General features: G+C 39.2%; 1 protein-coding gene across 3 annotated transcripts in view; it reads right to left on the bottom strand.

Annotated features, from left to right (window-relative positions):
• mmrn1 (multimerin 1) overlaps positions 1 to 27456 on the bottom strand; it is a 99479-nt gene that overhangs the window by 52918 nt on the left and 19105 nt on the right. For 2 of the 3 annotated variants that reach the window (XM_008111048.3, XM_008111049.3), the window contains exons 1-3: positions 20190 to 21036; positions 5620 to 5739; positions 999 to 1105 (exon numbers count right to left, since the gene is read on the bottom strand). In XM_008111048.3, coding sequence (XP_008109255.2) covers positions 999 to 1105; positions 5620 to 5739; positions 20190 to 20731 — 769 coding nt within the window. In that variant the 5' untranslated portion in view covers positions 20732 to 21036. Of the gene's footprint in view, positions 1 to 998; positions 1106 to 5619; positions 5740 to 20189; positions 21037 to 27456 lie in introns of those variants that run through there. The other variant, XM_062981980.1, reaches the window with a different exon arrangement.

Raw genomic sequence — 27456 nt, 5'->3', positions numbered from 1 at the left:
GAGTATGTATGTCTGAACAAGGGATTGAGATAGTGTTTTGAAGCCATTTTAGGTTGTTTTCTTTGTCCTGTTTTTTAATTGAGATCTGAAGGGCTGGGGCTTACCATGCCTCCCTTTGTGAACTACTAATAAATGTCATCTCTGATGTGATTGCCATTGTCTCTGAGGCCTCTTCCACGCTGCCATATAATCCAGTTTCTACTGCATTATAACAGTCATTGTAGATTCATATAATGCAAAGAGCCGACATTGTAGACACCTCCAAGGTCATGTGGCCGGCATGACTGCATGGAGAGCCATTACCTTCCCGCCAGAGCCGTACCTATTGATCTACTCACATTTATATGTTTTCGAACTGCTAGGTTGGCAGACGCTGGGGCTAACAGCAGGAGCTCACCCTGCTCTCTGGATTTGAACCACTGACCTGTCAGTCAGTAAATTGAGCAGCTCAGCAGTTTAATCTGCTCCCCCACCAGGGGATCCTTATATGAGTCTACACTGCCATATAATTCAGTATAATGTAGTTCATCTGCATTCTGAAACGGAATTATATGGCACTGTAGATGGGGCCTGAGAAATCTTCTACCCATGTCAAAACACACGTATACTACTGTTGCTGCTTTATTCTAGCTCCTCAATAAAACTCCATCTGAGTTTAACCTCTTGCCTGAAAATAACATGGAATCTATTACCATGGAAAAGAGAACATGGTAGCATGTGCTCAGAATTTCCTTGTTCTTCCATTCTCTATTTGTCTTCCTTAGACACATATTTGCATGACTGGTTGGTGGACCTTAGGGGCCCTACCTAGTTAGAGTAAAGTATATTTTATAAGCCTGATGTCTGCCTAACTCTCATTTGAAAAGACTTCCATGCCTATCTGCCACAGATGGTTTCTCCCATTCCGGCACAGACACACACCATTTTCTTCTTGCAGAAGTTTGAGCCAGATTAGATTGTTCATCAGAAGGGGTTAATCTCTTCATCATTTTCCATACCTTTGGGCTGGCACGTTCCACCGCTATATCCAGGACAGCACTTCCATTCCAGTGATGTCACTATCATATGTTTGATCCGGTAAGCTTGTTGAGTCCTTGACTGGGAGCTGCAAGGTGATTTGGAAAGCAAATGTTAGCAGGGGTCTGTCTCAGATGAATGGACATGATACAGGATGATACATCAGTAATAGGCCACAGAGGGATTATTTTTGAAGTCTATTGATTGCATCCTGTGAAAGACCACAAGCGAATGCTTTTTACAGAATACCCTCATGTCAAAGCTAGTGAAAATAAAGACTTCAGGTGCACAGCAGAAATTAAATGGTGGTCGAGGGGACATTCATATTATTTATTTGTTTAAAATAGTAATTGGTTTCTCTCCAGCAAAAGTTTATGCACTCAGATTATTGTACTTTACAATTTATAAGAGGTGACAATACAAAACAGAGAAGTAAAATAAAATATGAGTGGAAAACTTCAAAAATGCTATCTGCATATTAAAGGACCTGGTCAAGTAAAATTGATTTTAATTGGTTCTTGGAATAAAACAAAGTAGTTCTCTACAGAGAGGATTTTAAAGATAGGATGCCATGCCACAATAGAAATGCACCTCACTTGGAAGAATAGAATGATCCAAAGCGAGGCTGATCTTAGTTCCTAAATAGACTTACATAGGAAAGGACAAAAACTATAGAAACCAAACTGAAATCCAGAATTTGTAAATACTAGAAGCCAATGTTTTACAAAATATTGTTGTCACATGCTTTCAAATCCTTTCTGACTTATGGTAAAAATCTCATTAAAACTCACGAAGAGAAAATGATACTTAAACTTGAAAAACAAATCTTGTAAAACATCATTATTTGGAGACTTTGCAGTTGAGGTTTCTGGTTGAATTTTTATTCTCAACATAGCAGCAGTAGAGTACATGACAGTTTACTGCTCTGGGTAAATATTTATTTCTAAGTAGCTTGACTCATGCCTCTAGATTCAGCATGACTATGAATATCTGTAAATATGTGTCATGAAGAGCTTGAAACTTGATTTCAGAATATTCACATCCACTCAAAGCTTTTACACAAACCTGTCCAAAAACTTTCTTCGACTGGCAGAGTGAAAGACATTCAGTTGTCAACATGGATTTCAACAGTTTGCAACTTTCTAGTCTTACTTCTTATTAATGATGCCTGTTCAAAATGACTCTGGATGTCACAGGCTGTGTGCAGATGGCTCAAGGCTATGGAATCCTGGGAGTTGAAGTTTTGCAAGGTTTTTAGACTTCTCTGCATTGCGCTGTGTCAATGAAAGTGGTATCAAACTGCACCAATTCTACAGTGTAGATGCAGCCACAGTGAAGCAATAACAGTGAATGCATATTTGGTACAAAATTTACATGTTTGACAGAGGTGTTTAAAACGGTTTATACAATCAGGTACTAGTTAGTATGTACAATGCATATATTGGCTTTCCAAGTTCTGATTCTGGAGTGCAATTGGATCAGAACTGTATATAATGTGAGGTTAAGAGGAACAGAATCTTGAAACATTACCCTTTAGGCAACAGTTCCCCAAATCATTCAGCTAACCTGTTTATTGCCTACCTAGTTAGGCATATCTGGGAGTTGCAGTAAGAAAGAAAAGCAAAAGCAATGTTGCCACATTCTTAACTTTGGTCATGAGACTGAATTCTGGCCAATGTCCCAAACTTTGCTGGAAACTTACATCTGTGGGAATTAGAATTAAACAGTTCCACAATGTTGGTATCTGGTAAAATGTTTCTTTAACATTACTACATAGGGAACAGAGCAAAGTGAGTGATATACATTTGGACCAATACACAACAGAACCAACTGTACACCAGATCACCAAGTAGGGAACTCCAATGTGCATTGCAGCTTCATAGTTCACAAACCAAATTTCTTGATTCCTCTGCTATGTAGCTAGCTATATGTAAATGCATAATAGAGGATTTGACACAATTTTTAAAGAATTCAAATTATTCACATTAAAGTAAGGTGAAATCATGATGCAACATATATGGTAAGCCCTCAACGTTTATCATAGTTGGAAAACAAAATAAAAAACACCTTTTTACATATTCTCTCTAGGAATGTATAGGTCTTTTAGTGTGACTCTTGCAGAAATTGAATATAGAGTCACAGTGGAAGATTAAAGATACCTGGAGGGAACATACTAATCAAATCCACAAATAATCAAATAGGAAAAATTAAAGCTGCAAATGTGGACTGCCAACTATATAAGAATATGATGTGGATGATAGTTTTCCTATTTTGAGATACTTCTGGAGCAAAAAATAACTCAATTAATTCAATGTTTACCTTGATATTACTATTCTTGTTCTGAAAAAAAAATTGCTGCAGTATATTATTGAATGAGCAAAAATAGCATGCTACCTGTGACGTCCTTCACCATAAAAGTATTTCAGGTCTTTCTTTCTCACTATTTAAAAACCTTTAACAGAAATTCAGTTCAGTAACAATACATTGCACAAAGCACTGCCGAGTTTGGTGATCTATTGTACTCTAAGCTCTCTTTTAATTAAAATTGTAGCTAACCCTAATACTCCAACCTGGCCTGACTTATAGAGGAAGAAGTTCCAGGAAACAAATCTTTGCACATTTCAAATACCAATTGGCTCTGGAATCAAATTTCTTCGCTTAATCTCACCCAGAGCAAAAGAGACTTGGAAATTGAAAAGGTTTTGAGTTTTACAAGAGGAGAAGGGCTGTGTCTTATAGGTATGCAAACATGCCACCTAGTGGAAAATAGTAAGCTGAATGGACAGGTTTGGCTGTCTTTGACAAATCTGACCATGCTACCATAGAATTTAAAGTGAAGATAACAGCGTTTATCTCTTGAAATTTGGCTATGTATTAGATCAAAGCTTCTGTGCTTCAAATAATTGTGAAACATGATTAAACAATCTCTACTTTTGAAGACATAAAGTTACTGCACACCAACACATTAGTAGGGATGGACAAATATTTTTATTCCCATGCCATGTCATTCTCACACATGACATGTATGAAAATTCCCATCTAAGTATGTTTAAAAAGTATTTTTAAATGCATTTCTTTCTCAAAAACATTTTTTCTCTCACAAAGTGTTTGTATGTGTATAAATATGGACAGAGAGAGAGAAGAGGAAACAGATAGATGTACAGTGGGCCCTTGGTATTCACTAGAGTTTGGTTTTGGGGCAACCACACACAGTGATGCTCAAGACTCATTATTAGGCTTGTGCAATTCGGCTGGAGGGTGATCCATTTTTGGTATCCAAATTTCATTGGGCACCCAGATTTGTTTTCAGGGGCTTCCTGAAAATTGGCTAATGGAAATATCAGTTTACAGCTAGGTAGCTGAAAGATCCAGGAAAATCCAGCCAATTGGTGGCAATGGAGAACTTACAAGACTCCCTTTTCAATTCTTGGGATCTTTTTCTTTCTTCCTTTCAAGGGAGTCTGGGTTTGAGCAACAGTGTTAAAGAAGCACCCTTCCTGGGACCCTTTCCTTTCTTGTGTTAAAGGGAGTCTGGGTTTCAGCAATGGGGTTAAGGGAGAGAAAAAGCCACACCCGGCAACCACGTGGCCATTTTGGGTGAAAAAACATGGAGGCTGAGCCCTTGTCATTACGGCCACCAGAACAAGACGAACAAGTCAGTTTGGCTGAAGGGAACTGACCAACCTGATTCTATGCACAAGCCTACTGATTATATACAATGCCCTAGTAAAATGGTTATATCAAATAACAAAAAACAGACTTGCCTTTTTTTAAAAGTATTTTCAAACTGAGAATGATTGACTCTAGGATACAGAGTCCATGGACACAGAGGGCCAGCTGGTACCCATTAGAGGTCCTCGAACCAAAACCCCAATGGAGACCAAGGGCCCACTGCATTATTCATTCAGTTACTTGTTTCTTTCTTTAAAACAAAAAATAAAAAACACCCTCAGGATTGATAGAAAAAAAGTGTTAAACTTGAAAACCATTTCTCAAAATTCATTTATAAATTATAAATATTAAAATTTCATTTAAAGGTAACTTTTAAAGTGTCTGTGTTGCTCAATACGCCATTTTAAAAGCTGCATGTCCACTTGTTGCATTTTAAAAAGAAATATACCTTTGTTATACCCTTGTCATAAAAAAAAGAAACCATTGCTTCAATTCCCAAAGCAAAGTTACAATTTCAAGCCAAGTAAAAATATTTCAAGGAAGTGGTACCTGATCCACATTGCATCTGAGCATTATAGGTTTTACTGATTGGCATCACTTGTCTTGCATAGCAGTCAGAAGACTTCTTTGTTTGGCCACGACTACAAGTACGTCTATATATTTCTGTTTCCTTTTTTTCAGGAATCCTGCTATGTAAGAATAATGGTGCCAGGGAAGTTGCCAACTGCTTGAACTCACAATGATATCTCTATACAGTTCCTCTCCCCCAGTAAATTAAATAGTGATATTGTGATTTATAAAACAAGGAAAGAATATTGGAGAAGGATTCAGACTTTTTGGGATGTTATAGGGCTTTCTACATGCTCTTTTTCATTCATTTAAGCAGTCATCATTAACATACAGCTATGCAATCTAAAGTACATTACATACCTTGATCCACAAGGTCCTGTTATCCAACTGCATTGCTTGGATCTGCCTGATGCATAGCTTTGTACATTGTCAACTACGATGGTGGGCTGGAGTCTTGTGTGAACATAGGCACACCAGTTCCTGTGTGAATAAAAGAAAGGAAGAATTATCTTGATTGGTTTGCCACCAAAAATGTTTGCTGGAATTATCCATCATGATATACACTATACAGCTTAACACTTAAATATGTAGCAGAAGTATGTAGAAACCCTGCTAGTGTATTGTGAAAATGCATTACAAGACTCTGGAAACAGAGTCCTAGTGCCCATTGGCATTCCCTAGGTGGCACAATGGGACTGATACACATTGACCTCATTCTGTATTGGTCCCATGTGCACTGGTCTCAATGTCATTTCACTGGCTTCTCTATATAATAATGCAACCACTGGATACAGATGTTACAGAACCATCCAATTCTAGAGTCATAGGCATACATTTTGTTTCAGGTGTCACTTGTCAGTTAAGATAATCTGGAGAGATTTTTCTTCTCCTGTGATTTGTAGTTTAGGAAGGTGGATTCAGGATTATCAGCAAGAGTGTCCTCATGTCTCACCACATGACCAGTTTCAGGAATCCATAGGATAGAACCACAATGATTAAAGTGGAATTATAGTTATGTAATTATGGAGTGTAAATAGACCCCTGGAAACAAACAATTGTAACTGTTCTTTCAATCCCTTTATAAAAAATCATAAAGTGTTGCAGAAATGTGGGGATAGCAAAGATCTAGTTTGTATCTCCTAAATATTCTTTACATGACTTCTGGTGACCTGGGCAATGATTAGCATTCACTGATTTGCTGTTTCTGATCCCCAAAACTACAAAAAGAAGTAATTGCCTGACCAAGGAAGACAGGTCCATTCATATATCAGTAACTGCACCCTAATGAAGCCATTTTCCTTTCTATTCTCTTGCAGTAATGAGAAGGAGACTGTCTAGTCAAGAAAATACTGGATCACCATGTGATGACCCTGATATACAGCAGGTACTGCATGTGATAGGTATCAGGTGTGTGCTAGTGGGCTCCAGAGTATTTCCATTCAATTTATCATTTTCATTTGCCTCTGGGAGGCAAAGATTCCTCTGTAAGACTTTTACTTTCTGAACATCTTGCTACTTATCCATTGAAGAATGAATTTGAAATGCAAGATATTTCTTGCTGAATTTCTTTGCTGTCCTTTCTTCCTTCTGCGACCCTTTTTCTGAGGATAATACCCTAAAATAACCAGATGATTGTTGATATTGAAAGCTAAGAAGGGCCAATCCTAGTTAGTACTTGGATGGAAGACCACCAATGCATACCAAGTGCTATAGGTTACATTTCAGAGGAAGGAACCAGCAGAATCATTTCCAAGTATCCCTTGTCCACAAAATCCTATGAAAGCAACTTGAAGGCACATTTTTACAAACTGTGCATGTGATAGAGAGAATAAATGTGCGCGCACGTACACACACACATAGAAACAAAAGCTCAGGGGAATTTACAGAGGGACAATCATTTTTAATATAGTGACATTTCAGATGAAACTTTATTTAAGGTTCTTTTCCTGCAATAAAGCTGCAGACCTGATTAGATATTAGTCTTCGTTGCAGTGTAAAGATATTAAAAAGAAGCAATTCAAGCTCCCTTTTGAACTGAAGATGAGATGATAATGATGTTTAATGATGGCTCCATTGGATTTGTATTTAAGACAAAGTTCCCTCACTGAAGTAGACAAATTCTTCTCATACACAGTAGCTTATTTCTTTTGTTTGAAATAATATTCTCTCCTTTGGAATTTTTAGGGGGAAAGAAGCAAAAAAGAGCACATAGTCAAATAAATTTAAAAGTTTTGCTAGACTATTCTAGATAAAGATCTACTCTCTACTAAATCTGGTATTAGTCCCAATATTAAATAAATGGGGCTATTGGTCACTATTTATATGTCCCATTGGTTTCAATAGACCTCCTGTAATTGAGATATAACTGTTTATTTCCATTCCACTGCAGTTTTACACACATTTTGCCATATGGCTACTTTATCCTGTTTCCGTGTCCTATTCTGCACATCATAACATGTCCCTCAAAAGAGGACATTTCCAAAATCTAGTATTGCAATTGACCCATCATCACCATTGTGTCTTCAAAATAATCCTATGGAGAAGATGACTCCATGAGTTAAGTGGCTGAGCATGGATAGCAACCCATGTTTTTCACCCCAGTCTGATACTCTATCCTGGAAGTAGGAGGGCAGGCAGCTTGCGTTGTCTATCTTTCAGCTCTGTGATATACAAAAATGGTAGCTCTGATGCAATGGCAGGTTCTTCAGGTTGGCTAGACTTCTAAACATATGTCAAAGTTGGCAGCACAAACCCTCATCAGTTATACAATGACACTGATGTTTTTTGGAGCAGCAGTCTTGTGATCTTGGCAAATGCCTTGATTTCATTATCCTCCAGAGCCTGTCCTGATGGTTAGTAATGATAATGTGGAGAAGCAAGCAAGGCATGGAAGAATTACAGCCCATAAAAGACAGTAGCATCCTTGCAGAAGGAGACAAATGAAATACATTGAACATTCATTAACAAGAGAGTATTAGGTGCCTTGGCAACGGTAATGGAATCCAAAGGGAGTGTCATCTATTGGCTTAAGAGGTTGGCTAGACTTCTGTATCTTCTGTGCATATGGTGCAGTTGGCAGCCCAAGCACTAATTGGTTATACACTGATGTGTTTTGGAGCAGCCATTCTCAGCATGGCATTCTTTGGACCACCCTGGCTGAACCTGGCAAGACGCCTCCCTTCTGTTCATTTTCCCCATCGCTGTGCCAGTCATGTGAAGATTTATGCATATGAAATGAGGACATCGTTTGCCAGTTTTTCTTTGGCCAAGAGCAAATGCTCTGGATTGGGCTAGGTTCCCTTCTGTATCTGCGAGGCAGGGTGGAAAGAAGGACTATCTTCAACACACAGCTTTCTTTTTGTTTGTGTGGTGGAATAAAACACTGCAACCCAGGTTTTGCAGCAAAATGTTAACTGAATGGAGGTGCTATGCTCAGAAAATTCAGCAAGCAAAAGAATTTGAATGGTGAAACAAATGAATCCTTAAAATCTAAGGTAAAATTCCATTCAAAGGCAGATAGGTACAAGCATATGTATATGTATACGTAAGTGAGATGTGCTCTTTATATAACATATCTATTTTTCCTTAGTTTATTGCTTTTCCTTTGTCTCCATATTGTTGCTGCTGTTTTTGTGTGCCTTCAAGCTGACTCCGATATACACAAGTATGACACTACTTTCCCCAAACAAATACTAAGCCTATACATACAGTAGTTGGAAGACTTCAGGGTTCAGGGTTATACTTTTTTTAAAAAAAAAATTAGAGCTTTGACAAATGCAAAAATTCAGATTCAAGGGTAAAGGTAAAGGTTTTCCCCTGATATTAAGTCTAGTTGTGTCCGACTCTGGGGGGTTGGTGTTCATCTCCATTTCTAAGCCTAAAAGCCGGCATTGTCCATAGACACCTCCAAGGTCATGTGGCCGGCATGCTGCATGGAGCACCGTTACTTTCCTGCCAGTACCTATTGATCTACTCACATTTGCATGTTTTCGAACAGCTAGGTTGGCAGAAGCTTGGGCTAACAGTGAGAGCTGTGAAGATAAAATAATCAAGGTCTGCACCTCTAGATTAAAAGAAAGTATATCTAAAATGTGAGCCAGAATGGTGCAATGGAGTATTAGACTATGAATTGTTGAAGGCTTTCATGGCTGGAATCACTGGGGTGTTGAGTGGTTTCTAGGCTGTATGGCCGTGTTCTAGCAGCATTTTCTCCTGATGTTTTGCCCGCACCTGTAGCTTCAGATCTTCAGGATAAAATGCTGCTAGAACATAGCCATACATCCCAGAAACCACACAACACCCTTATTATTTATTTTGTGAATCGTTGGAATGTTTTTGGTCAAATGTCTTGTGTTGTTGTTTTCAGGCTTGTCCCTGTTGTAAGCCGCCCCGAGTCCCTTCGGGGAGATGGGGCGGGATATAAAAATAAAGTTTATTATTATTAGACTATGGTCTTGTAGAACAGGCCTTTTAGACCCTCATGTGACCATGGAAACCCACTGGGTGACTTTGGACAATTTACACTCTCTCAGTCTCAGAGAATGGCTAAAGCAAAACCCCTCTGAACAAGTCTTGCCAATGAAATCCCATAACAAATTAATTTTAGGATTGTCATAATCCTAAAATGCCTTTAAGACACATAAATACACAACAGCTACAATACACCAGTAGCTTTAAAACTGCCACAAAATTTTTCAAGCTGTCACATTTTCTAAATGTAATTGGTAGAATTTTTTTTATCTAGTTTAATTCCCATGTGTTGAACTACTATTAAAGGCATAAGAGAAAAGCATTCAAATAACAATAGTAAGAGGGCACACTGTAGGGAATGTGTGCGAGGAAGGTTCATGATTCTGTTATGAACCAGCAGATGGCAACCTTGCCCAACACAAGTGTTTCCAACTTTATATTCTCTTGAAAAAGAGTAGGCTTGAGCGATCCATGAAAAAATTGATTCTAAACTCGTTTCAAAAGTAGGGGGCGCCAGCGTTTCGTTTCTGAAGTCATTTCCGAATTTTGCCCCCCAAAAAAATCAAAATTAACGAAAATTCGTTAGTTTCAAAATTAATTCGTTAATGGCGGACGCGCATGCGCAGTGGCCAAAAAAAATAGCACGAGGGGAGATTTTACAGGACTCTCCCGCCCTCATTTTTTGAGTGATCTTCTTCAAACTTGGTACAGTGGTAGAACACATTTAACACTGATAGCTCACCAAAATTTGGAACGTTTCCCTTATCCTCTGATTTTTGGCGAATTTTCATAGCTTTTATAATAAACCATTTTTTAATAATTGCAGAAATCTGTTCCTGGTTTGAAAGTCTTATTTCCTGTTAAATTGGGTTGTCTTTACTGTGAAAGTCATTGTTCTACTTCAGAAACTTTGTTTTTGTGGCTGAAACTTTGTTAAATTGGTGTGTGTGTGATATATACTGTATATAGTCCCTGCATATGTGTGTGTGTGTGTGTGTGTGTGTATATAGGTAAAGGTAAAGGTATCCCTTGACGTTAAGTTCAGTCATGTCTGACTCTGGGGGTTGGTGCTCATCTCCTTTTCTAAGCCCAAGAGCCAGTGTTGTCCATAGACACCTCCAAGGTCATGTGGCCGGCATGACTACATGGAGTGCCATTACCTTCGCGCCAGAGCGGTACCTATTGATCTACTCACATTGGCATGTTTTCAAGCTGCTAGGTTGGCAGAAGCTGGAGCTAACAGCGGGCACTCACTCTGCTCCCGGGATTTGAACCTGGGACCTTTCGGTCTGCAAGTTCAGCAGCTCAGTGCTTTAACACACTTCGCCATCGGGGCTCATGTATATATAATATACATACACATACACACAATGTGGAGAATATGTGGAAAGGTAGATAGATAAGTTGGGAGCCACAGCGAAGGCACCTTCCTGGGAGCAAGGTCTAATAATAATAATAATAATAATAATAATAATAATAATAATAATAATAATAAATCCCTTACAATATCCAAGATGGCTCACTGCTACAGAATCTTGGGAGCTTTAGTTTGGTATGGTACCATTATTGGCAGAGAAAGCTAAGCTGTAGGAGTTGAAATCCAATCATTTATCCTCCCTATAGAATCAATTTTATATGCATTTTTTAGCTACAGAAAAGCTAAAATCAGGACAGTAAAAGAACAACACCCAGAAAATGGGAATTCCAGACAGGAAACAATCAGGGCCAGCTAATACCTCCCAACAAAGGATTCCCCCAGGTAGGAAGCAGCCAGGCTTTGAAGCTGCAAGGCTATTCAATGCTAATCAAGGTGACCAATTGCAACATTCACACTTGCCTCCCACAGACAAGAGTTCTTTCTCCCACCCTGGACCTTCCACAGATATAAACCCCACTTGCCTAGCTTCGCACAGACGTCAAAACCTCTGAGTATGTCTGCCACAGATGTGGGTGAAACGTCAGGAGAGAATGCTTCTGGCACATGGCCATAGAGCCCGGAAAACTCATAGCAACCCAGCCAGTAGGCTGTTGCTGAACAACCTATGAACTTTTAGCATTAAAGGAAAAAATGCCCAAGATTTTATCACTTAATACTGTTGGCATGTCTGGAGAAGAATAGAATGCTTCTATACCAGGCAAGGGCAAACTTTGCCCATGTCTGGAGTTAGGAATTGTAGGAGTTGAAATCCAAAACAATTTGACAGAAAACTGGGAGTTGTAGTTTGGCATGGTACTGGCTCTCTTCTGCAGGGAAGGCTAGGGACTTTGTAAAACTACAGCTCACATGACATGGCACTGAATCTGTTGCAATTGAGCTGGTGCCAGAATCCTTTCCGGGAGATCTCCTCAGTGGAGATATCTCTTAAAGGGATATCCTCTGGCTCTAAGGATTCCGTTTAGGAAGGCAAGCCAGTGGTTTTGGTATTCCCCTTTAAGCCTGGCTGAAGAAGCAAAACCAAACCGCGGCTCCAGGGCGAGGCAGGGAGGCCAAGCGCAGGCAGGCATGGCTCTTCTCTCTTCTCTTCCTGCTTCGCGGAAGGCTTCTACTGAGCCGGTGTGGTGGGGGGGGGGGGGGGCGATCCGAAGACATCAGAAACAAACGAAAAAAAGGTACTTTTATTATTCAAATTCGTAACATTTGTAAGGCAGTGAGCAGATGTTTCAATATCAATTCAAAATTAATTACGAAACGAATTTTAAACGAATTTAACGAACTAACGAAAAATTTGCTCCAGCCTAAAAAAGAGTTTGATCATCTCAATATAGAATTTCTCATTTCATACCTATTCCACATAATCCCGACAGTTTGTGTATTAAAACACATCCTAAACCCTCATATACATGAAAATATGCACTTGGTAGGGATGGGGGGAAATGTCATTTTAGCTGGGTCTGAAATAAGATTTTTTCCAAAATTCATAAATGTCTTGAAGATTAAGATGAAAAGAATTTAACTCCTGAAAGTTTTATACCCAGTTACACTACACAGTTCCAGCAGTTTGATTCCACTTTAATTGCCATAGCTTCAGGTTATGGAATCCAGAGGTTCATAGTTTAAAGAAGCACTACAGTTCACAGTCAAGGAATTCTAAATGTCTCTATTTAAACTACAAATCCCAGGTATCTGTAGGCTGGAACCATGGCAATCAAAGTGCAATCATAGTGCTATATCTGTGTGATGTGAAATGGACCTTGGTATAAATCCCTTTGTATTCAACTATATTTGTGTTGAATACAACTATATTTGTGTTGTGTTGTCAGCAATCGGTGTTTCTTGCCTCATATATTTAAAAGATTATGTTGGCACTTGTTTTTTCCCATAGGAGGTCCTTTGTCTATAATAACATCAACTGTTACATTTTCTGGGCTCAGCAGCCCCCTAATGCAGGGTGGCCCTTATTCTCTAAGTTGCAGTGCTTTCTATTAGCCAGCCATCGTCTATAGCAAACTTGGGCACTCCACGTGTTTTGGTCTTCAACTCCCACAATTCCTAACAGCCTCTTTTCATTAGTTGACAATTGGGCTGTCTTATGCCATACCTCTGCAGCTAATAATCCATAAAGTTGTAGCTATTTCTGTTCCAAAATATGTGTTAGTGTGTTAAGAGAGCCCTCTCACTCACCACTGGTCCCACAATGAGCTTTGTTTCAAATGAGCTTTGTTTTAAATGTTTTGTTCTGGAAAAGACAAAAAACACACACACATATGGGAAATACCTTTTTTTAAAAGCCTGAAAATTTAGTTCTGACTAAGGTACCACTTCTGATGAATGCATGCCAAGAACATAGACGCATGTTCTCCAAAACAGATTGTGCTACATGACTAACAGGGGAAATTAATACTTGTTTTAACCAGGATTTGAGGCCCTGACACTTTGTTCTGCAACAGCTGCAAACATTTGTCCCTCTGTCATTGTCCATTTCCTTTATCACAGATCTGGAATAACTTGGGTTTCAGCCAACTGATCTCACCACATAGCTAATTAATCATCAAATACCTGTTTAAACAAAAGGGGGTTTACCTTCCAGTGAAGGAAAGAGAGATAGAGACAACTTAGCCTACGATGGAAGGAAATTCCATATCCTCAAGAGCTAGCAAGAAGATCCTCTTCCATGCTAGTTATTAAATGATAAGCAACACCTTCTAAAATTCTCTCTTCTATATAATTATTAAAGGCACTGAATTCCTCTCCGTTTTGAAGGCTAGTAACACTACCTAGTATGTATCATTATCTCCCTTTCTGTTGCAAGGTTCACTCTGAGCCCCCCTCACCATGACTCATGATTAACAACAGAAAACACTACCCCATTGTGACTTGACTTCAGGTGCCATCACAAGGCACAGCTTGAAAATATTGCTTGAGGAGACCAAAGTTCAAGCATCCCCAGATGGCCAATTCTCTCAGACCAGATGCAACCAGAGGCGACTTTCAGTTTCTCAAGTCACTCCTGACACACACACACAAAAGCAGGTAACCATCCATCATCTTTTAAAAGTTGTCCAGAGAAGAACATCCCATCACCTCTCTAGGCAATGCTTCCATTGCTAAACTGCTCTTATTATCAAGAAGTTCCTTCTAATGTTCAATTGAAATCTCCCATCCTATGGCTTAAAACCATGAGAACTGGTCCTACCTTCTGGGGCAACAGTGAACATACTTGCTCTTTCTTTGAAGTGATAGCTCTTGAGGTATTTAAAGAGTTCAGTCATGTCATCCTTAATAATTTCTAAACTAAATAAACTAAACAAGCCCAAGTCCTTCAACCACTCCTTGTATGTTTTGTTCTCCATAACTCCTATCATTATTGTTGCCCTTCTCTGAACCTGTTCCAGCTTGTCAGTGTTGTCAGCGAGTCAGTGTTTCTTGCCTGATAGTTTTTCATACATAATGCATGTTTTAAATATATCTTCTAGCAGCAAATATAACTTAGCATGACCACAATAGAGGAAATGGGCACCCTATGAGAAAAAAAATTGCTTCCTCTCCCCACCATCCCCTTCTATGCCAATAATTTTCTTTAATGAAACATTCATCTCCACTCTCTCACCTGCCACTCTTGATGAAGTGAGCTATCACAACCTGTTGATTGGAATGAAAATGACTATCTTGAATGCCCTCAACTCTCCAAAGGTGGCAAACTAAGAAACTACCTTGAAAAATGCAAAGATCTACCTTGCAGAATTTTCTGGTTTACTGACTGCATTATATCCCAGATGGATTTTTTTCAATAATTTCTTGGAGTATTAATCAGAGTTCCACTTTTTTTGAGGGGAGAGGGGGCTAAGAGGGCTTATGCCACATCCCTGGTCTGAATAGCCCCACTTTTATTAGATCAAGTTAATTAACGCAAATGAAAATGCATAACATTGCAAATAGAAACAGTCAGAGATAGTCACATGCTTCACTGTTAAGTGAGACAAACTGAAAGAATGCAGAGAATTGTCAATAATAACAAAATAATTGATGCATACTTTTGACCTACACTTCAGACAGGAGCATTTTACATTATCATATAGAATAGACACACTTTGAAGCCTAATGGAAAAATCCTAACCAGGCTTTCTACCAGTGGCTCAAATAAGGGCAACACAGTTCCTCCACCCTCAATGATTATAATCTCATAACAGCTTCACCTGAGCAATCAAATGAGACCTGAGAAAAATTAGATTCTTGGGTGCCATTTCCCACACTGTTGAACAAGAACATAATGCTCAGATGAAACCCAATAATCTTCCTTGGACGAGGGGTTTGGAAAACCTGTACTTAGATCTGGTTGTCACAGGAGGGGTGTTGAAAGCTACTGTGTATGTTTTCAGTAATTAACATCTTTATTTAAAGCTCAGACTTAACAGCTGCAGGTTATATAACTGTGCTTTCTTTCTGCTCACTGAGTGGCATAGGGTGGTAACTAGAGTGTAGGTTGAATGTTATTCAGTCAGCCCTCTGTATCCACAGGTTCTGCATCCACAATTTGAAAATATTCCCTAAAAAATCCAACCCCCCACCCAAACCTTGATTTTGCCATTTAATTATGTCATTGTACATAATGGGACTTGAGCATTCACAGATTATAGAATTCATGGGGGTCTTGGAAGCAAATCCTAGGAGATTTACTATATTACCTAGACTACTTCTCACCAAATCACTTTAAGGGTTCCTATGGCACTCTTTGAATGCTTAATTTTTGTTACTGTTATTTCATGATGGAAGGGACACATATTTTGAACTATACTCAAATACTCAACAAAATTTCCTCTGTAAAAAAGATTATGGGTTCGGGTCAGCTCCCCTATGCATACATTTGCAGCTGCTCAGCTTCTCAAATAGTACATAAGGAGAAGCTTTATTTATTTATTTATTTATTTATTTGCAGTATTTATATTCCGCCCTTCTCACCCCGAAGGGGACTCAGGGTGGATCACATTATATACATATAGGGCTAACATTCAATGCCCATATACACATAGAACCGAGACAGAGACAGACGCAGAGGCAATTTAACCTTCTCCTGAGGGGATGTTCGATTCTGGCCACAGGGGGGAGCAGCTGCTTCATCTTCTACTGTGACAGCACTTCCTCATTCCAATGTCGTAAATTAGTTAAATTTGCCTCCCCACTTTATAAGTGGTACCTTATTTCCGACTTGATAGATGCAACTATCTTTCGGGTTGCTAGGTCAGCAACGAGCAGGGCTATTTTTTAATTTTTTAATTGACGGGTGCTCACCCCTCCACGGGCTGGCCTCGAACTCATGACCTCATGGTCAGAGTGATTTATTGCAGCAGGCTGCTCACCAGCCTGCGCCACAGCCCGGATGTATAAAACTGACCATAGTATGGAAGAACTAATGGTAATCTATGGAAGCAGAATGTTGGGAGATTCAGGAGTGATAAGAAGAAGGATGTCTTCACACAAATCAAAGTTTAATTGTGAGATTTGCTACAAGACAGATAATGGTCACCACCTTGGACAACTTTAAAAAGAAACTAATAGTTCTGGTAGATGGAACTATCAGTGTCTTTTAGGCAAGATAGATATAAACCCTTGTACTCAAGGCATTCTCCCTCTGTGTTTCTGTCCAGAGAACACAAGAGAGAAGGTTCAGTTGTGCTAATTTTCCTGCTTGTAACTTCTCAATAAGCAACTTGTTGACTAGGTGTCAACAGAATACTGGACTGAGTAGGCCATTGGGGTAATGCATCATGCCTCCTCTAATGCACTTCTGCCAGACTTGCTGCTATGGGATCTAAGCTGAAGGCCTTCCAGCAGCGGCTGGGCAGACACCTGTAAGGACTGCTCTGGTCCAATGGCATTACTAGGACTGGACCAGAGGGTGTAAACTCAGGGCCTATGTTTTTGAGGCCCTAAGATGTAGGACAAGCCCCAGAAGAGGAGGCAAATGCTGTAAGTTGTGATGCTAGCAGGCAGGATTATGTTGGATCAGTAAGGGATAGAACAGCGATTATGTAAGGAGGACAGGATAGGAGAGCAGAGCCCCCAAAAGGTACATTGATTGTGGCATCCTCTGGGCTGGCAGTGCCTGCTCTTGTTGTGTATTGGGACTGAGCTTAGTGGATTAGGAAGTTGCCTCCATGCCAATGGTGGCTCAAGATTTCCCACTGGCCAGCTTAGGAGATGTACATGAACTGACTTCACCAATGAATATTATAAGATTAATTTTTCTCCTACAGAGATCATCTGCTACTGGTCCCACCCCACTAGCCACTTTTTCTATCTCTTCTCCAGAAAGCTGATCAGCTCCAAATTTCTAGTTCTGAAGGATCCTTTTTCAGAGCCAGCCATGGTGAGGCGAGTATGCTGAGAAATTAATGGCATTGTGGGGGCATAAACAACTAATCAACAATGATTTGTTCCGAAGCCCCCTCAGGGCAAGGGGCTTGGGGAGTCTGGGCAGCTCTGGAGAGAAATGTTGCCATTCCCCAGCTCTGAAATTCTGTCTATTGAGCATGTTATGTTCCTGCACTTCAATAATTCTGTTCCAACCATGATTTCTCCCAGATGTGATATTTCTGCCTAGATGATGGTAGTCTACACCCCACCCCCTCCACCCCCCACTTAATAGCCTGGCATTTTGAAGGACTTCATCATTTTCCCTATTTTATATTCTACATTTACAAAATGGACAATGTCATGAGTAGCTATATTCCAAATATAGTTTGTTTATGCTGCTTCTTGGAACATTTTAAGACCTCTTTTTATTGCTGGATTTATCTCTAGGCTGTATTGTAAAAGTTCTCTAAAGCTCATTCTGGTCCACAATGTTAAATTTATCTCTGCAATATAGCATTAGCCAATTGCTATTATTTCAGCATGAAAAAGGCACGACGGAGGAACAGAATTTCAGTACTTTGGTGATTTGTACAATTTGTCCCTGCAAACACCATATGAACAAAGAGCCTAATTCTGTCACAGTCCTTATTTATATTATTCTAGGAAATAAATCCAAAAAATAAGAAATAAAAATCTGGGTTATTTGAATGAGTTGTGTACATCTTTGGGGGGTGGAGTATGTGCTACACAGCACAGTCCTAGGAATGTTTACTCTGAAATAGGTTTCACTGTATCCAGTCAGGCTTACTTCCTGGTAAATTGCAAATAAAATTAGAGCCCTGGTGAGAGAAAAGTTAGATAACTCAAATTTGCACTACTGCCAGCCAATGTGATAAAGTGGTTAGTGTGGTAAAATGTAGTGATGTGTATTTTCTTATTGGAAAATACACTTCACTACATTTTACCACACTAACTGGCTGAGAGATTCTGGAGATCATAATCTAAAAAGTAACTTTTGAAAGCTCTGAGTATAACCCTTCCTCCGAAGTTGCCAGTGATCAAGACAACAGGAAAAGACAGACACAATGCAAATAATTTCCTATAAGTAAATTACATCAGGGGAAATTATTACACCTTCACCTGCATTACTACCACTCAATTCTCCCCCCAGCCATCTTTAAACATTGAAAACATGTTGAACATTGGGAGCAGGTGCAGTTTGTGGCTCCTATGTCAATGGGATGGTGTAGCAACTCCAGGTCTTCATATGAACTAGAAAAGGGCTCTCCAAAGTGCTGAAATGAGAGAGTTCATTTAAAGTTTAGCCAGGAGAAGATTCACCACTACAGTGACTACCAACAGTTGCAACTGGTTGTAAGTCTGGTTGTGTGTCTCCTTCACCATTTCGACTATTGCTTGGTCGCTGAAGGGAAGACAAACAGAAGAACTGGTGGATATGACGCAAACTTGCCACTTACAACCTAGATAGCAAGCACAGTCCTTTAGATTTCAGGATACTACAACAAAAAGCAAAGCAGTGAGTATAGTTTTAGTACCAATCTCCTCCCAGGTTCTGTCCAATAGTCTCCTCTACCCCACATGTGACACACCTGAAATCTTGCTGGCCAACAGAAGAGAAGGTCAGTCCAGAAGACAAATACAGAAGAGGGGAGAGGGACCAGGGCTATCATGATTCTGGTCTCATTTAAATCTAACCTGAAAGACTCTTACATTGTTATGAAATTTTTAGAAAATTCTTAGGTACTCTATAGCCAGGAAACAATTACTAATATTCTTATATTAGTAATTAGTATTTGGTCTCCCTATCTATTTATGATGGTAATGATCTCTGAATATATGGCTGCAATCCATGACTGAAAATGGAAATGTCCTGGCCAGTTAAGCTTCACTAGTTGCAGTCTAAAATTTCAAATAATGGCTTTGTTCTATGAACACTGAATTGCTGTGTTCTCTCTATTATTGCCAGTGGGACAAAAACAAAAACAAAAAACAAACCAACAACACCTTGTCAACAATGATAAAGATATCCACAAAGATGTTTTGCACATACAATTCAATTGCTGTATACACCTTCTCTTATTCTAAATTTCTATTGAAAATAAAAACGGAACATGTTGCACTGTAGAACCTGTTTAAAGCCTTATAATATTTCTGCAGCCTAGCTTTTTGCAACACTATTGCAATTGTTTCCACCATGCCAAGCCATTCAGTGCACTTATCTTACTACTGCAGTGAACATATGGATCATTCCTCATTAAATTACTATTTATCATGTGAATCCTGCCTTCTAAAAAAAATCAAAAGGATTTTTTTCAATAATACTACCATCATCATTCTTGGTTTAATTGCCAATAAACCCACTGTTCTATGAAGTGTAAAACAGTTGCACAGCTTTACATGTTTACTACAACTACTGTAACCCAAGTAGTAGTCTAAGGTCTAAATCCAATCACCATTTTCAACTAAAGGAGAACCACTGAATAAATGAGATTACACAAGTGTTGGTTTACCATGCAATAAACGATTCATTGGCTCATCTCTAGCTAGGATTAGCAATTAGATGCAAGTCCCCAACAGTTAGCTTTTCCATGCTTTGTTTAGCAATGCTGAACAGATAAAAGGGAAAAACAATATATATTTTGCTTACTTTCCTCGGGTGGTTTCAAAGCTAGGTTTTTTCAAGTCCGCATTGGACTTGCTGCTGATGCTGTTGTAACCTGATTGTCTAGAAGATCTGCTCACCGTTGCTCCTTTCAAAACGTCCCTTTCAAGAGGACCTTTTCTAGGGATGATTTGTGCTTGAATTTTTGTGCTATTAGATAAAACTGATGATTTTCCATTTGAAGAATCACTGTTAATGTTGCCTCCATTAGGATTTGTACGATTTAATGATGTCTTCTGCAGTGTTGCTTCTGGCATTTGCAATCTTTGGATTTCTTCCACGAGCAAAGGAGAACCATGTTTCTCATCCACCACCTGAGTTGTGTTTTGTAAAACAGTCGACTTCTCTGTGGCAGGAGGCAAGGGTGTTGTCAATACGAATTCCTTTATTTTGGTCAAAGTCAAGTCAGGGCGACTTGTTTCCATTTCACTATCCACAGATGTGATAAGGGCCATGCCAGTTGAATTGGCCCCTGTGCTGCTCCATTTTAGGCACAATAAAACCAAGATCAAGAATACCTCCTTCATTCTCTCGGCTTGTTTGAATTTCACAGAGTCCCTCAGTAAGTTTTTGTAGCTGGCTTCTCCTGCCTCTTCCCCTTCAAGTTGTTGCTTTCACAATGAACCTGCAGAGAATGGCCCATCTGGGGAATTTTGTTTGTGGTGCAGAAAGGAAACAGGTTTTTAGCATTTGAAAGTGGAGCGGGGAAGCTCCATTTCCTGTTTCTTTGGATTCCTCTGTAACCTGTGACCTCTTGGAGCTATGGAACAAGCAACCCTTAGGAAAAGACTACAAAGATTGTCTTTGTGGGAGCTATGGGATGAGGAATAAAAGCACAATATGAACATGGAAACAAGCCGTTAGTAAAAAAAAAATTGAAAGGGGATGGGTGGGGCAGAAGAATTGCTGAGTAACTTCCCTTTCACATCAACCAGCAACAGAACGTGAGAGACCTCAACTGTACCATTTGAAATTGGATCATGTCATAAAGTTTAAATCCCCATATCCCATGTGCCTGAGGACTATGTACAATTAATGTGTCATCTTTTTGTTGTTATGTGTCTGTTATCACTACCACACAGTGATCTGGCTACAGCCCTGCTTACATAGCATTACACGTTTTTCTTATGCTATTTCATGCCACAGGGTTTCTGCTTTCTCTTCTGCTACTTCTGTCTTCTTTTGATTTGGTCCTATTCATGTTGATGAAATGTTTCCTCTGTGCTGTATGAAACAACTGTTCCATCCTATTATATCCTTTGACAGTGTGGGACATGTTATACATCATGAGAAGCCATGGTGTGCTGAATCTTGCAAGTTATGAGCCTATCCAACTCTGCTAATAAGCTATGGTTGGTTAACCAGTTGCAGACCAGATGCTCAATTGTTGGCTAATGGATTCTAATTTAAACTATGACTTATAGCAGTGATTCTCAACCTGTGGGTCCCCAGGTGTTTTGGCCTACAACTCCCAGAAATCCCAGCCAGTTTACCAGCTGTTAGGATTTCTGGGAATTGAAGGCCAAAACATCTGGGTGGGGACCCCAGGTTGAGATCCACTGGCTTATAGTGATATGTGAATCCTCAATATCAGTTTTTCACTGGCCTTTCCCTCCCAACTGGCCATTCTGAAGACAGAGAAGAAACTGACCAGAAGCAAGAAGGCCAACCATGTTTTCTATTTTTTTCCTGCAATTTAGATTTTAAACAAATAAAACCCATGATTTTTTAAGATGTGTGAACATTCCTTATAGATTAAATTAAAGCATGACTACACTGGTTGGTGTTTCAAGAGTATCGCTTTCAGACTTTTCTGAGTATTCCAAATTATCATCAGAGTGTTGTTTTCAAATCAATACATATCAGATCATGTCTAGCAGGATTGTGGCACATATTGCATCCTCCAAAGTGGGTTTTTCTTATTATTGGAAATGAATATTAACCAGTTCCAAAGATGAATTCACTTATTACAGCTATACATCAGTTTAATCATGAATAATGTCACAATAAATCCAACAGAAATTTGTTGCATGCTCCAATAATTGATGTGAGATCCGGTCCTCATTCCAATTGCTAGCCCCAGTTAGAGTAGATCCTTTGAATCTATGGATGGTGTATAAATGCTGAATTCCCAATTGGCCATTGGTCTGAATCACATTGATAACTTCCAACCAGAGTAGAAACACTGAATTAATTGTTGAATGGTGAGTCAATATGAAAGTAAAATCAATTAGTTCAATTTAGGTACAAGGAACTCAAAGACCACTTCCACACAGCTGAATAAAATCCCACAGATATTTTGGGATTTTCTGCCTTGATATTCTGGGTTATATGGCTGTGAGGAAGGTCCCAGCAAGGTTAAAACAAGATAAAGCTAAAAGTCTGGTGATAAAAAGTTAAACTACCTAACATATTAATACACCAATGGACATAAGAATAAAGAACATCTAATAGTCTTATGATTAAGGGCCCTTTTACACAGCCAAATAACCCAGAATATCAAGGCAGATAATCCACAATGTGTGCTTTGAACTGAGTTATCTGCATCCACACTGCCATATAACCAAGTTCAAAGCAGGTAATATGGCATTTTATACAGCTTGTGTGGAAGAGGCCTTAGAAGCATTTGAATTTAGAACCAGCATGTGTGTCAACATCATGGAGATTGGCACTACTTAGATTTTCCTTTTTGGACACCACATTCCCTGAAGCTGATTAGGATTGGAAATGTTAAAAAAAAACTGAAGCTAGCATAGATATTTATGTAAGCAAAGTAGGGTTTATCTGCGTATGTATGCCCACAAGCAACATGCCAAACATTGGAGAGATTGACTAAATGTAACTCAAAGGCAAGTATCTCCTCTGAGCCAGCTTGGGCAGCTGCTAAAGTGGCCTCCTGATTTATCTGCTGTGAGAAGAAATGTTCCTCTCAGCCTATGCAGCAGACAGCATGGCATTAACAACACTCTGTGGGACCAGGAAAAGTACTGTATAAGATATAAACAACTGAGATTAGCCAGCCGGAGCTGCTGTGCTAAAATACATCTGTAACACCAGGTCCCTCCTGTTTACATTGCTACGTGTGCTTTCAAAAGCCAAGCACTCTGGTTTCTCAAGGCTGAACAACCCTTCCACAAAAGGGTAATTGCTATGAAGGTAATATAAAAAGCAGGTCACCTCTCCCTGTTTCTCAGCACTTTAATAGAATCACTGAGTCAAAACCTAAGACAGATATGCTGATGTTTTAGGATGGTAGATCAATGGTCCTGTTCAGAATAAATTATCCTTTCTTTCCCGGCACATTTCAACAAGATTAGAAAATAATCGTGGCCTGAATTTAATTAAAGATGGCAGAGTGGAAGATGCTACCCAAGAAAAGAGAGGAGATATCATAGGCTTAGTCTTCCTTCTCTTAGAGACCAAGGATTTAGCAGCAAATCTGGGTCAATCCGGAGAGAAGTAAAAGTCAAGATTGGGGCCACACCGGCAGAGATGTTATGGAAGGGATACTTAGGAAATGTGATACTCTGCAATCCCACCCCACCGGCGTGATGCTGACCTTTCTAAGCCCCTGCACCAAAGAATGGTTTATCTTGATCTTGGTAGTGGGCGGCACATTCATTCATCCTATGCACATAATAACATGAATGCTCATATCCTACAGAGACCCAGTGAGAGTTGTGTTTGAGTGTTGGATTAGTACTCTAGGAGACCAAGGCTTGAATCCTTACTTGGCTATGGAAACCCATTGGGTGGGTGTCTTTGAACAAGTCACAGGTTTTTTTCCTCAGAGGGGTGTTGTGGTGAGAAGAGTAGAAGGATCTGTGCATCTTTTAAGTTTTCCCAGGATAACTAAGCTTTCACTTTTCACCAGTTCACTCAGAGAAGAGGATAGTTCCTTTTGGGGAGTTGTAGTTTGACACCACTTTAACTGCCATGATTCGATGCTATGGAATCATAGTTGTACTTAACAGAAAAGGCTAAAGACTATGAGTGATTACAATTCCCATGATTCCATAGCAGTGAGCTATAGCAGTCAAAGTACTGTAGTTTCTTTTTGGAAGTTGTGTCAAATTGCATTAAGTTTACAGTGTAGATCAAGCATGGGCAAACTTCGGCCCTCCAAGTGTTTTGGACTTCAAATCCCAGAAATCCCAGCCAGTTTATTGACTGTTGGGAATTGTGGGAGTTGAAGTTCAAAACACATGGAGGACCAAAGTTTGCCCATGCCTGGTATAGATGCACCCTTGGTCACAACCAGCTTTTGAAATTGTGCCTGGAAATGGACCAGCAGTTGAAGTTGACAACCTGACTGCAGATCTTTGGGCCAACTTGGTTGGACTAGGTCCAGTGTATCACCATCCTAGAAACAGAGCTCTTTCACACAGACATGCACAGTGGGTAAGTGTCTTTTTATACCTATTCCAAATTTGTACTACAAGAAGAAATTGCTGTTTTTCATTCTTTTCCTCACTGTGTGTAGGACTAAAAATACAATTTCGCAAAATTCATCTACTTAAGGATCTTGCACCATTTCATCCCGGAAATCACAACTTTACTTCTCTCAACCAGTAACTTGACAGACTTAAGAAATTCTATGTCATATCTTTTGAGTGTTGCAATGATTTCAGCAATACACGATTTTCCCAGCCGCATGAACCAAACTGAAGCATTTCTCACTTCTCTTTTCAACTATGATTATGCTATTAAGATGCATTCAGAGGAAATTCACACTTTCTCCAATACTTTGTCCTTCCTTGGATTTCCATATTTTGCCAGTTTCGAATGCTAGTCCAGCATTACTAGAAAAGAGGAAATGCATCACCGAAAGATGAAACAAAAAGGATACAGTTTAGTACAAAATTCATACATGCAAATTTACATGAACAATGCACATTTAGAAAATATTGCTATAATTTTAAATATGAGTACAATGCATTTCACTGTAATAAAGACAATCCAGAGTGCATCTATGTTGTATAATGTATGCACTTTAACTGCCATGGCTTGATGCCATGGAATCATGGGAACTGTAGTTTTACAAGGCCTTTAGCCTTCTTTGCCAAATAGTACTGGGGTCTCAGCAGACTACAGCTCCTATGATTCCATAGCATTAAGCCACAAAGTTAAAGTAGTGTCAAACTGCATGAATTCTACATGATCTGTGTTTTCCATTCATTTGGTTTCTAGGTGATGGGACTTTGAAGTATCTGTGTTGTTGTTGGTACAGGCAGGACAAACCTAAGAGAGGACTCCTCCACACAGAGGAATGTCTTCTTCAAATGGTCTCCTCTTTCATCTCTTTAGTCATGCTTCATCCATGAGATCTATATATTATACTATGATGATTTGGTATCTTGTTAGCGACATCTGCACCAATTTAGACCAACACCTATCTTATGTTTTTGTTGTTGTTGTTCAGTACATCCTTTTTTCAAACAAGTCACTATTTTAATAAATGGTGGGAATGCTGCGGGTGTCATCATTAAAGCGAGCAGATGAAATGTGGAATCTGTGTGAACACTCTCAGATGAATCCATAACTGGTTGAAAAATCATGCCCAAATAGTCGTTATCAATGGCTACAATTCAAGCTGGAAGGAAGTCTCAACTGTCATCGGCCCATTGCTCTTCAACGTTTTTAAAAATTTTAACATTGACTTTTGTTCAATGACTTTTGATCATGACGGGATAGAAAGAATCTTTGTCAAGTTTGTAAATGACACAAAAATGGGAGGGGAGTCTAGCATATTGGAAGATAGGAGCAGAACACACAAAAAACCTAGATAAACTAGAAAATTGGTAGAAAAATCAATAAAATGAAATATAATACCGTGTTTCCCCAAAAATAAGACAGTGTCTTATATTAATTTTTGCTCCTAAAGATGCACTAGGTCTTATTTTCAGGGGATGTCTTATTTTTCCATGAAGAAAAATGCACATTTATTGTTGAACAAAAAAATGAACATTTATTATATACTGTACAGTAGTTGTCATCACAAATCAGCATAACCAGACAAACTGAATCCTATCAAGAATTTCTTGTTACTACCGATATTTCCATGTACAACACTATGGTACGTACATTTACTGATCCTGCATGCTCTGGTTTTCTGTTTGGCGGGCATGCTTCCAAACAAAAACTTTGCTTTTGGGGGAGGCCTTATATTTAGCATTTCAGCAAAACCTCTAATAGGTCTTATTTTCTGAGGATGTCTTATTTTAGGGGAAACAGGGTAGAGACAAATGTTAAAATTCTACTTTTAGGCCACATAAACCACATGCACAATATATGATGGGCAATACATGATACAGTAGTACAAACACAAGGGACGTTGAGATTATTATTATTAAACATGAGTCAGCAGCGTTATGCTGCTGCAAAGGAGATCAACACTATTTAAACCCACATTAAAAGACACATAGTTTCTAAGTAGATGGAAGCAATGGTCTCACTATATTCTGCATTGTCCAGGCTTCAAATGGTCTATTCTTTGCTGGTCCAGAGGGCAGAACCAGGTCTAATAGTTGTAAGTTAGGGGAGGGTAGATTTTGATTAAACATTAGAAGGAACTTCTTGATAGTGACAGTGGTTTGGAGAGGTGGTGGGATCACCTTCTCTGGATTGCTTCAGAAAGAGGCCGGACAGCTACCACCTGGTGATTTAGCACCAATGGCTAATTGGTTCATGAGGCCCTTCCAACTATGTTTTTTATGATTCTATGGATTATCCCTTGAATAATCTAGAACAGTGTTTCTCAAATTGTGCTCCTCTAGATGTTTTGGACTTCAGCTCCCAAAATTCCTAACAGCTGGTAAGCTTGATGGGATTTCTGGGAGCTAAAGTCCAAAACACCTGGTTTGAGAAATACTGATCTAGAAGCACCCAATACTGTGGCTTTATTGAAACTAGGCAGGTGAGAGCTGGGATACCACTGAGAGTCCAGTATAAGGGTGCATCCATCTATATTATAAAATTTATGCAATTTGATCACCCTGGCTATGAAAGCACGGCAGCTGTAGTTTTGCAAGTTCTTTAGAATTCTCTACCAAATAGCACTGGAACCTCTCCCATCTACAACTTCCACAATTTCACAGCATTGAGCCTTGACAGTTAAAGTGGTGTCAAACTGCATTAATTCTACAGTGTAGATGTTCTAAGATTCCCAAAGGAAGAGTAGAATGTGAAAATTATAAAGAAAATAAACCATCTCGGCAACTTTTTCTAATAATCTTCAGACATGAATGATGCA

The sequence above is a fragment of the Anolis carolinensis genome, chromosome 5 (assembly GCF_035594765.1).
Source record: "Anolis carolinensis isolate JA03-04 chromosome 5, rAnoCar3.1.pri, whole genome shotgun sequence".
Classification (NCBI taxonomy): Eukaryota; Metazoa; Chordata; class Lepidosauria; order Squamata; family Dactyloidae; genus Anolis; species Anolis carolinensis.
The sequence above is the reverse complement of the archived record's forward strand: the minus strand, read 5'-3'. Positions and strand labels throughout refer to the sequence as shown.